This window comes from Podarcis tiliguerta (genome assembly GCF_965153285.1).
Source record: "Podarcis tiliguerta genome assembly, chromosome: 6".
Classification (NCBI taxonomy): domain Eukaryota; kingdom Metazoa; phylum Chordata; class Lepidosauria; order Squamata; family Lacertidae; genus Podarcis; species Podarcis tiliguerta.
The window spans coordinates 31,722,604-31,735,289 of NC_139539.1; the positions used below are offsets into that span (position 1 = coordinate 31,722,604).

Here is a 12,686-nt window from a genome sequence, read left to right on the forward strand (position 1 = left end):
AAACAACAAGAATATAAACTGCATTTACTGAAATAATGAGAGAATATATTGAACTAACAAGTATCACATTCTGCAAACAATACTCTGCTACATAAGTTCCTAGGCTTGAAAATGTTTATACTTGCACTCAATATGTAAACATAAAAAACTAGATTTTTTATTTGCTTTATATGCAAGAAACAAGAAATAACATTAAGTTGCAAAGGGGTTGCAGCAAAATTTGGGGCTAAGTAAGGACTAGGCTTGTCACGTCTGCTGCATTTTTTTACGAATTTCCTCTAGTGCTGCCTCTCGTTCCCTCAGCATGAGTTTAAGCTTTGCTATTTTTTCATCTCTTATTGTTTCCTCCAGATCTGGAGGGTTAAATGAAAAATCTTCTCTGAAAGTACCCTTGCTTAAAGGAGTTTCATGTTCACTGTAGTGTAAAGCTGAGGTTGAAGTTTTGTTCTCTTCATTACTTTGAACACAAAGATTTGAGTGTGGGTCCACCCTTTGAGAGAACTGCAGAATGCTTGTAGGATTTCCTTGCTCTGATACAAGTTGTGTGCAAGAGCTACTCGGGTTATCCACTACTGAGTCAGAGTTGCCACATTTCAAATTTGGCTTTGGTATAGATTGTATTTCTGTTTTCTGCCTCTTTGTATTTTCTTGTATTGGTAGCATTTTTGCCTTCCTCTTTATATTCAACTCTTCCTCCTGTTCCTCAGTTATCTGTAAGGGGGGGGGAGAGAAGAATATTAGGTAATACTATATTATTGCGACATTATAATTATTCAACAAAATAAAATATATAGTCCACAAAGCTATTTTATAACTTGAACTATTCTAATTGCTTAACTACCGCCAACGTATTCCATGCATTGGGATTGTATAAACCACTATAGGCAATGATAGTTTTCAGTATCAGTGGAAAAGGAGTGGGTTAGATTTGTATGAAAATATCCACCTAGTATCGTGGAATATGCCCTACTCACAAATCATGTGGGGTTTTTTTAGTAATAGTAAAATTCATTAATGTTATCCCCCCCTTACTGCCACTCACTTCCAAAGCTCAGCAGCGACTGCAGCTCAGAAGTAGAGCATGCAGAAAGTCTCAACCAATACCTGGACAATACTGGGCTAGATTTTCCTAAATTTCTGACCTACATTCCTAAAATCTACTGAACATATACCAATTTTTGTTAATTTTATTTACTAACAAATTCATAAACCACTTCATAGCATAAAGCCAACCAAGTAGTGTGCAATATAAAAACCAGAATAAAACATGAGTTCTAAAAACAAATCACTCCAGAAAATAATACTACAATCTCTACAAATTCTAAAACATTAAAGCCATTTCTTCTAAAATATTTCCAAAAATTTAAAAACAATAAAGCTATTTATTCAGATACACTATTGTTCAACCAGTGACTTCAGAGAAAGGCTTCTTAAAAATGATTTAAGTAGGCGACCAAACATTGTGACACTAGGCTGTCTAATTTTAGCTAGTAACTGATTTCAGAGGGTTGAAACCAAAACACGAAAAATCCAGTTTCTAGTAGATGTAATGGCCATTTTAGGCATGTCCTGCTGATGTGTGATCGCCGACATGCGGGTCCTTATGTACCTGGCGGGGTATGGAGCGCTTATATGTGCTCCGCTGATGCATGTGGGGGCTGTGAACAGAACACCCTGCACAAAATTGTCACCGCCTGTAAAAAAAGCACATTTCTGGGGCAAGGTGGTCCCTTAGATACCCTGGCCCCAAATTGTTTAAGGCTTTAAATGCTAACAACAAAACCAACGAACCGCACTTATTAGCATATGGGCAGCCTGTGCCGCTCCCTCAACCGATATTTTCTATGGTGTTGATGGAGTGCCATAATCAACAACCTAGCTGCTGCATTTTGCACCAGCTGTCGCTTTTAAATATATGTCAAAATATTTCCCAAGTTAACATAATGAGTGCTAGGGCCCCATGAAGATTTTTCACAATACCTTTTCTCATTTTCTCTACCTTTCTTGGACTTGTTTTCCCTCACCCAATTTACTCCACCCATCCTCTCGGGATTCTCTTTTTCTTTTTGTACACAGCATACTCATTCTCCCTTTTCTCCCTTCTCCATTCATTTTTCTCTGCTTTACTACGTGTCCACATGGCTCATTCTATACCTATTAGTTTATTCCAAACCAAGCAGAAGTTGGTCTGCTTGCTCAGCAGTTAGAACATTTTGAAAACACTGCGACATAACAATAGCCCAGCCAATCATTGCAAGAAGCTTCAATGACTGAGTAACAATACTGATGAATATGAAAATAACTCAAAAAACAAAATTGTATGGTGAGACACAAACATTTCGGATACCTCTTCCTCTTCCTCAGGTCCGGGTTTAATAGGTACTGCCGGTGGCAATTTGCAAGAGTCACTCATCTGTACATTGTTGGAACACACAGTCACTTCTGATTTTCTGAGAATAACTGATAAAGGAATTCTCTGCAGATATACTCTCTCTTCTCTATGAAGGCCAAATTTTTTTCTCAACTCATGACAGAGTTTTCTCTGTTTCCTTTGTTTGATCTGAGCAGCCACTCCTGCAAGTATCCTCTCCATCTGAAATAATAAATGTTCATTATATAAGCTTGCCAGAACATCACAATGATTAAGGGTATTGTACACAAAGCTTTAATTGGGGGGGGGGGGGGCTCCAGGATTCTCAGTCCAGCGCTCTGGACTCTCCCAAGTCATGCTCCTCTTCAAGCCAGACCCCTTACTAGCCCTGTTCCACAGCCTTCATGAGTGGTTTTGTCTGGCAGGAACATGTAATTGAGCAATGATAATGCCTACTGCTCACCTGGATGGAGAAATGTTTGCATGTAGAAACCTCTGGCTTTTATGTGGTGAGACTGTAGCTACTGTAACAACTGTTACTGAACCCATTTTGCTTCTGGTTCCACTCAGTTTACCTCTGAACCTGCCCGCCACTGGTATATGGCCCCTGGAAGATTGTCTGTGGCTGAAAAAAGGTTACAAAGGAACATATACTGAAGCTTAATCCATTAGCCATAACCCAGTGGACAGGCAATCCATGACACTCCAGGTGGTGTTGGACTCCAACTCATAACAGACCCAGCCAGCATGGCCAAGTCATCAGGGAATGATGGCAGTCCAACATCTGAAGGGCCACAGGTTCCCCAGCCCTGCTTTAAGTGATAGCCCTAGAATTGGATAGCCTTGGACACGTGCTATTTGTGAATGCTGGTTTGTAGCTTAAGGAAAACTAACTTCTTTTTAACATCCTTCTCCAGTGCATCTATCTGTACTTTTTGGAAACAAATGAAGACACTTTTGTTTTGACAAGGTTTTCCAGCTAGCTGGAAAGGTCTCTTCTTTAGGAGTTCGTTTTGTGTTGTTTTAAAATCTGTATTGTTTGGTGTGCTTTTAAAATTATGTTAGCTCTTTTTAAGGATATAACTGTAAATCGCTTTGGGGCGTATTTGTGAATTGCCTTCCACATATATATGTATAAATAATAAATAGCTATGGGGTTGTATTGAATGTAACAGAATGAGCTCCCCCTCTTAAATATATTTTAGTGGTTTCCACAACCTTCCAGAACAGATCTGGGGACAGTGCAGGGTACACGTACTGGGAGGAGAGGGCTGGAAGTCCTGGTACACTATCGTAATCCTTGTGTTTGCACAATTATTTAGTTCAATACTGCCCCAAGTAAACAAACAGGACCCCTTCTGAACTGCCAGAACATTGCCCCTTTGGATTAAATATCAAAATTGCCCAGGGCAAGCAGTACACCTAGCCCCAACAGCTTGGTAGCTTGCATGGTAGCTCTATTTCAGTGCCTCTGTATCTTAATACTATAGACATCAATGAAGTATTTTTTGCCGGAGAAACACAGAACCTTACAACAGCTGATGGTTCAGATTTTACTTCTTTTCAGTGAAAGACTTGAGGCAGCAGGCAATGAAAACCAGTTTCATTTTTTTTTTTACTCTCACTTGTCAGATAGCCTATTAAAATCCTCCCTATCAAAATAATTATGTAACAGTACTCATTTAAGGCAACTGGCACTTCAAATCAAAGACAATTGTACCATTGGTACAATTTACTCTAGCGAGAAAGTTACCTTTTGATCTTGGTCTTCAGAAGTACCATGCCTTGTAGATGGCTTTAAAGCAGCAGCAGGTACTTTGGGAGGAATAATTTTCTGTAAGCAATGCTTTATCCTTTCTTTTGTGATTGGTATTTTAGCAACATTTCCCCCAGCTAGGACGTTTTCTGGTGTGGACACTGCCTCAGGTTGGCTGATGCTGCTTACTTGCAGATTCCCATGTGGTGGTGTGAGAGATGGAGACGTGACTTTAAAATCCTTTAGTTCAGACTGCGGGAAAAGTCTCATATTCTCACTGGATTTTGGATCCTTTGCATAAGGGGCAATTCCTTTGTTCTTCGACAATACTAAATTGACAACTTGGTTGGTTATTGTACTATCTGCAGCTGAATTAATGAACGGTAATGCATTTTTTCTGAAATGTGTTTCAGCACCGAGTGATACTTGGCTGCCACATTTGCTTGCTGATGTCACAGTGGACTCTTTCTTAGTCAGTAAATACACCTTCCCATTGAACATCACCAGAGCATTATCATTAATCGAGGGCATTTTTGCTTGGCTTTCATTCAGGTTGTTCGAACAAGTAGGCAGGATACTGGCAGGGTTGTTTGTTCCATCTTCAGGATTAACCAATATTTTTAAGATATTTGATGCCATGCTGTTTGATGACTTCACAGGAACAAGGCAGGATGCTGATTGTGGGTTTTCTTCGACAACCCACTTCATAGGAGATGACTGGTTTCCCAGGCTATCAGACGTTGCCAGGGCAGAACCAGTGGCTGCTGTTCGTGCCATTGTCAGCACCAAAGGTTTTGATACTTCCCCGACAGGCTTTGGACATAAATTTGGCAATGGTTTTGAATGTGTTTTCACTGTATTTACTGGCGACACATATATAACAGTTGATGCATTTGTAACTTCACATGTTCTAAAGGCATTTGAGGCTGCTGTGGCCAGTATCTTCTGTTGAATTGTTGGAGGCAAAAAAGAAGCTGGGACAGATTTTACTTCCGCGTGCGCTGGTATTTGGAGGTGATGTCCAGAGGGCACTACAGGACTCTTCACGGTAACTGGGAGTTTTTTATTCACAGGTACATATTCTGCACTGCTCTTGTGTGGGGAAACTAGAGTAGCATCCTTTCCCCAGGAATTATCAGCTGAATGATAACTGCTGTGAATGGTAGAAGTTGATGGCGTAGTTGGGTTCTCTTTTGCAAGAGGAGCTACTTCCATATTTTCCATTTCTTCCAATGGCTTTGGTAAAATTAATTTTCCAGGAGTAGCTGTATTAAGTTCAGGAGCTTTAACAAATGAAGACGGAGTTATATTTGTAAACAGGTCCTTAAGATGACTATGACCAGACATGGAGTCTTCCCCTTTAGCATCAGATATGACTGGTGGCTGAACCAATGACACAATGTTTCCTATACGTTTAGAAAGTGGAAGCAATTCCAGAAGGTTTTTTCCATCCAGCCCAGTAGTGTGAACTACTTTGTATATATGACCTGTAACACTTGAAGGAGAAAACGTCACGTAAATAACTATCACTCATACACTATTATTATTTCGCATTAAACTCTATGTAACTGTGAATGGTACATCTACACTGAACATATCATAGGCTTATCTGAAAAGCCAACTGAAAAGCATCTTGGCTAATTTGGAAGGCAAAACCAGTGTAATTTGTGTTATTTGTTAGCTTATAGTCATAACAACATGGCATGCTTCATCACTGATCACTAGGAGAACCACTTTCCCTCTAATTAGCTGTTGAAGGTCATCAGATCTTTTCCCAATGGAAGCCTTTATACAGCTACATGCCAGGTAAAAAATTTAAAAGGTGCTCCTACTAAGGATGGGATAATTTCTGCCTTCAGTGCCCTTGCTGAAGGCACATAAATTTCTGTTGAGAAAAAGACACCAAGCCTAACAGATTCACTCATTCAATCTACAACACTGAAGCAACAGGGGAAAGCACACTCTAATAAAAGGTGCAGAAAGGAAGGGCTCCCCTTTCCAAAGAAAGATGCTCACCTGCCTCATTCAGTTTGCCATTTATTTTTGAGGCGGAAAAGAAAAATGGGAATGTACCAATTGCAGGAAAAAGAAGGAAGACCGCCTCCAAGTGTTCAAGATCTATTTATGGGTCCAATATATTCTCAGGGACACTCTTGAACAGTCAATTGCAACAGTGTGTAGATAACAGGTTTAAACTAGTCGTTCAAAAGTGCTCCTAAGTAACAACTCGTCTTGAAACACACTGGGAGGTCATTATTTAAAAAAAAAGGTTCTTGCACACTTGAGAAGCCCCTGTTATCTTCAAAGCACTACTAGAGCAAGAGAATGGAATGAAAGCAGCTGGAGAAGGGGCAGAGGCTGAAGATAAAACTGGGGTGGTGGGGTGTCTTTTTTCCATCCTCGGGACTCTGAGCAACTCACCAAACCTGAAGCTGTGTGTGGAGAGTGCAGCTGACTGCTTAATGGGGCACAACTGTGGGCAGCCGAGAAAATGCCATCTCCCTTGGTGCCTCTCCATAAAAGCAAGCCCTCTCTATGGTACAATAAAGCAGCTGGAGGAGAAAGGGGTAGAACTGTGGAGAAAGAAGTGTGAGTAGAGGGGTGGCTAATGTTTGTTTGTTTGTTTATTTAATACAATCTATACACCACTTGGTTAAAAACAACCTCAAAGCAGATTACAAACAATAACACAAATCAAGAACAAATTACAATGCTATTTTAAAACGTAAGTTAACATACTAAAACAAATTAAAATTACTTCAGCTTTCTAAGCATCTGAGTGTGTCAAAACAGGAATGTTTTTAGCAGGCACTGAAAATAGCATAGTGAAGGCACATGCTTGATCTCAGGGAGTTCAAAAATGTAGGCACTGCCACACAAATGAGTCCTTACAAATGTGAAACGGATATTATTCGTCACCTGTAGTAGTACCAATTTCACCGATCAAAGTGGTCAAGTGAACACATGTAGGGCAAGGCGATCTCATAGGCAAATTGGTTTCAAGTTGTTAAGAACTTTATATGCTAACAGTAACACCTTGAACTTTACCCAGTAGCAAATGGGCAGGCCATGCAGATCTGCACCTTCCTCCCAAAACAGGAACTGCCAATTGGCTGATAGCTGTTCCAATCCAAAGGAAGTTCAGGGTTTGAAATTAGCAAGACGCCAGGCACATTTTGCACCTAAAGGTTCTCCATTTGCGAGCACCTCAAAAAGTCTGGGTGCCATTTTTTGCACCTGGCTGACACTCAAGGATTACTGTAATGTTTATGCTTTGAAGCCTCAAAGTAAATGTTAAGAATAGATAATAAATTAAGGAGTTTAACAATAAATAGTATAGAGTGTTTTAAAATGGAAGTATGGTACCAGTATTTTTATTATAACACTAAATTAAAAATGTGTTCACATTTTCTGCTAAAAATGTGTCACTTATGTGACTGGTGTATTAATTCATGCTTCTCAAAGTAATAAATAAAAAGAGTTGCCAACCCACCCACCCCGTGATGACTAGACATTCTGTTTTGGTCCCAGAAGCCATTAGGCTCCTAGCTTTTCTATCCCAGTTTCTAACACCAAAAGGAAGGGTCCAGAGCTGGTTTTGTTAGAAGTGGTTACATGAGTGACTCACACCACTGCCTCTTTCAAGGCAGGAAGAACCACCCCCTCACATAGCAAAGCGTTAACCACACTCTGAACCCAACTAGTCAGCCCCCTCTGCTAGATTTGATAAACCAGGAGGGACAGGAGTTGAGGTGGCACATGGTCAGAGGAACTGCCACCAGCACCTTGTCCACATCAGCTGATTGCATAAGGTGACACTGATCCCACAAAACATCCTCAATAGCAACACTGGTACTACAACCAGAGCTGCAGCAAGTGAAGAGTCAATATCACACCAAAGTTTACTGACTTTCACCTCAAAGGGTTCCAGAGGTCCCTTCCCCATACAGGGAGTTAGTCACCTCTAGACTGTGTGAGCTGGGCAGCTAGCAGAGGGCACAATACGAGCTGCAAAATGAGCCACTGTGTCAACCATTTCATCTCACTATTCCATAGCGAAACCAGGGCTTCAATAGGATCACCAGCTTTCTCCATTGGAAAATCTCCCAGAGCACTCCAGAACACATCCAGTTCCATCAGTCTCCAAGGGTGGGGTATTCAAATGGGCCCACCACCCTTAGGGAGGGCAGGGAACTGCCATTGTCAGTCCAAACTTAACCATATAATGGTCTGACCATGACAGCAGTGTGTATTGCATACCCCCTATCTTCAGTCCATCCCTCATATCACTTGGCTAAAGATCACATCAAAGGTGTGACCTATCTGGTGTGTTGGACCAATAACTAAGAGAGATTCATGGTTGTAATAGAGGCCATGAAGTCTTGAGCTTGCCTGACAGCATCCTCCATGTGGATACTGAAGTCACCATGAATTATCATTTTAGGGTCTTCCAACAATATCCAGAGACTACCCTTAGCTAGCCTATCAGGGATCCTGCTGGGCAACAGGGCAGTCAGTAGACTAACAGCACCCCCAATCTGTCTATCCCAACACCAACCATCTCCTTGGCCATCCCTGGTCAAGGAGATGGTGTCCTTATAGACAAGGGTAACTCCCCCACCTTGGTCTGCTTGGAGCAGTACTGAAAACCCAGGTGGGCAGAGCTGGGTAAGGTCCAGTCCACACAACTCACTCACCCAAGTCATGGTAATGCAAGCCAGATGGGCCCGCTCATCCCCAATCTAATCATTTAATTATGGTTTTTTTATGGACTGATCTGGCATCCAGCAACAGCACCTCCTGACCAGAGGACTCAGTGGATATGCTAGCTGTTATATCAACTATATTTTTGTAATTAAGTATAGTTTGTTTGTTTAAAAAATGCTATTTCAGTCTTCTTGTGTATACTGCTTAGAGATACATTCTATCTATTAAGCGGTATAGAAACGGTGTAACAAAACAAGAAATCAGAGCAAGGTAATGAAACCAGTTTCGGAGACTAGTCTCCTGACACCACTGAAGTCCAGATAAATTTTTTATCCATTATTATTTTGCTTAACCACTAGGAGCAGAGCTGGGGCAGGGCACTATTTTGGTTGACAGCCTGTGATGCCTTGTTACTGTCTCACACGCATTCTGTGTGTGTGTGTGTGTGTGTGTGTGTGTGTCTGGTGGTGAAGGACAAGAACCTTCCCCGTAACTCTTACCTGGGGGAAACCACCCAAAAAGGCTGGTCGCGCTTTCACCGAGGCAAGCGGAAGAGCGGCGGGTTTCCTGCTTCAGCTGTTTTAAGCGCAAGAAGCCGCCAGGGGGCATCCAAGAGCGCGCAGTGCCAGAACCCAACGCTATGCGGCGCTGTGGTAGTTACAGCGCGAGGGCCAGACAACGACGTCGCGGCAACAAAGGCTTTGTTTCCCCTCCTCAGTTTCACGTCTCCGCCGCGGGCATCCCCTCCCCCGCCGAAAGGCTCTGGAACCCGATACTTCCAAGCGCTCTAACCCGCCGCCCGCCCCCTCCCCAAAACAAGGCGGACCTGAGGGAGCTGCGAAGCCCGCTACTCACCAGGGCGAGGCGGCGGAAGCTCCCGACCCCTCGTGCCCCTCGCCCTTCCTGTCCTCGCTCTGAGCTGCCCCCTGAGGCAGTCGGGACATAACGACGAGGAAAACCCAGTGCCTCAGTCGCTTCCCCGTTGTCAACTTCCCCCTACCCCCGCCGCTAGTGTATTAATCTGAGCCCAACCTTGTGACGTACTTCCGGCTTCTGGGAGCTTCCGTCGAGGCTACTGGATCCGTCTCCGGTGCGCTTATTCCTAGGCACCACTAGCAGGTGCTTTCTTCCCTATCAACTTCCGCCACGTTCCTTCTTGCTTCCTTTCCACGCGCCACCGGAAGTAGGAGTTTTTTTGCCCGAGCGTGTCAGTTTACAGCTTCCGGGAAGTCGCCAGAATGACTTCCGGGTTGCAGCTAGCACTTCCTTTTGGGGGGATATTAGTTTAAAACTGGAACTGTTGGCTCTGTGTTGTGCTACTTTCTCCTGGTGTCCTTGTTTCTAGGTTCAAGGCTGAGGAACCTATAAGATGGACATAATTGACAAGAGTAAAATTTCAATTTTTAAGTGTCTCATTCTGGTATAAAAGATTCATAATAAAGTATACTTAATTAAACTCAGCTAATTAGTTCTTTAACAAATAATATGTTCAGATTTAACCCAATGCCCTGAGTTCCCATCATTCAGAGGCTTTAGTAGTCACTGAACTTACCTAGTCTTTATTTCAGGCATCAAAGGTGTAAATAAATAAATAAATAAAGTCCAAAGCAGTGGCCCATGACCAGTGGGGAAATGATTATAGCACAATCATTACTTCATCTTTTCATTCTGAACAGTGAGCAATGATTTGCAAAATTGCAAAATTCATCTTAATTGTACTATTAACTCCAGTTCACACCAACAATTATCTGTTGAATGAATCAACTTATATTTATTCATTCCTCACTGCCCTCCACATTACAACTGGTGAGATTTAAACAGCCTTAGCCTGCCATGTTAGTTTCAGATAACTGAAATAAGACGATGAAATGTAACCAATAAAATCTTATTTTATGGTTTAGTGTTGTTTTTATTTTGAATTATATTTGAGAGGCTTTTTGGTGCTCAGGACCTCTTATGGTCTTGATCTGGCTCTGGTCCTGATCCTGCAGGTAGTAAACATAGCTGTATATTTTTGTATCCATAACAAATGAATAGTGTGGCAAGAGGAAAGAAAATGGCATTTATTCCCAAATATGTGTGCATAGGTTTGTCGCCTACAAAACTGAACAATAAACACCTCTCATGGGAGAGCTTCCTTTAACAGAAACTCCTCATTTTGTAAATGATCAACATTGATATAAAGATTTTAACAAAAATGTTGGCAAATAGGGTACATGTAGTTGATATTGTCTATAATAAGAAATGATGAGGCAGGATTTATTAAAAAAAAACTAGGCAAACATCATACAATATTAGACCAGTAATAGATTTAATAGAATTAAAAATAGACACCAATTTGTTATCTTATCATTAGATGCTGAAAAAACTTTTGATAAAATTTATAAACATTATATGTGTTGTTGTTGTAGTTTAGTCGTGTCCGACTCTTCATGAACCCATGGACAAGAGCACACCAGGCACTTCTGTCTTCCACTGCTTCCCGCGGTTTGGTCAAACTCATGTTGGTAGCTTTGAGAACACTATCCAACCATCTCATCCTCTGTCGTCCCCTTCTCCTTGTGCCCTCCATCTTTTCCAACATCAGGGTCTTTTCCAGGGAGTCTTCTCTTCTCATGAGGTGGCCAAAGTATTGGAGCCTCAGCTTCACGATCTGTCCTTCCAGTGAGCACTCAGGGCTGATTTCCTTAAGAATGCAGAGGTTTGTTCTTCTTGCAGTCCATGGGACTCTCAAGAGTCTCCTCCAGCACCATAATTCAAAAGCATCAATTCTTTGGCGATCAGCCTTCTTTATGGTCTAGCTCTCACTTCCATACATCACTACTGGGAAAACCATAGCTTTAACTACCGTATATTATTATGAAATTGTTACTGTTATTATGGTTACTGTTGTTTTGTTTTTATCAAATTGATTTTGTGGTGTTTGAAATGTATTCCTATTTTCTTTGTTAAGCCGTTTTGAGCATGATTTTTGTGGGAAAGCAGCATACAAATAAAATGAATGAATGAATGAATGATCAGAACTAGCAGCAAAAGAAAATATTACAAGACTAACATTATCATTGTCAGTTTGTATTTCTTAGTACAGAAAGTATTGAAGTAATGTGTAGAGATCTTTCCTAGTCTAATTAATTCAAGAGGGCTCTGGAAGCTTCTCTGTGTGAAAGAAACAAGCAGAAGGTCCATGTTTGGGTTATTCCTTCAGCTTCCTTAAACTGGTTCTGTTATCTCTTCTGTCAAGGTCATGCTGACTGTAATATTGAGGCCAGAAGGAGCCTGGGTTTCACTTTTTCTTTCTATCTCTCTTATTATAAGTTATTGTAAGTTTAAGTTAAGTCTGCTGCAACTGGATTTCTTATAGACAATGCCAATCCTGAATGTATTGGATCTGTGACCATTATGCTCATGTTGCCTGCAATAGCAGTGAAGCTCTGCTGGATGAAATACAATTGCCTCTGGTCTATTTTTTTGGGAATCCTGCAACATGTTTAAGTTTTTACTCTGTTAACTATACGTCAGAGTTCTGCTCTGGATCAGTATCAAGTGGAATTTCATGACAATTATTTCATAAAATTTATACACTGCTCAATTGTAAAAAACAACAACATATCAAAGCATGTTATGGGGTTTTGAGGATACACAGGAAGGCTGTTGAATGCAGGGCACTGAAGCAATGATTTGTAGAATGAAAAAAGGAAACTCAATCATGAACACCCTTCGTCCGCCTCAAAAGTGAAGTAAGCATAGTCCTCCACCTCACGTGTGAGAATTTTTGTTAAAAAAAATGTGATCACTTTCGTCATTCATTGAAGAATTATTGGTTGAGAGGGTGTGGGAGGATATAAATATTTT

General features: G+C 41.3%; 1 protein-coding gene across 7 annotated transcripts; it reads right to left on the reverse strand.

Moving 5' to 3' along the window:
* Nucleotides 1-135: 135 nt before the first annotated feature.
* On the reverse strand, nt 136-10,068 carry LRIF1 (ligand dependent nuclear receptor interacting factor 1). Of its 7 annotated transcripts, none has more exons than XM_083444336.1 (4): nt 9,690-10,068; nt 4,125-5,622; nt 2,348-2,593; nt 136-711 (listed from the first exon to the last, which is right to left on the reverse strand). In XM_083444336.1, exons 1-4 carry the CDS (start codon nt 9,776-9,778, stop codon nt 247-249), a joined length of 2,298 nt encoding a protein of 765 aa, XP_083300462.1. In that variant the 5' UTR covers nt 9,779-10,068; the 3' UTR covers nt 136-246. The 7 variants fall into 7 exon arrangements, with proteins under 7 accessions (XP_083300462.1, XP_083300468.1, XP_083300466.1 ...); XM_083444342.1 differs by having other exon boundaries at nt 9,879-10,060; XM_083444340.1 differs by having other exon boundaries at nt 9,867-10,060.
* Nucleotides 10,069-12,686: the final 2,618 nt, after the last annotated feature.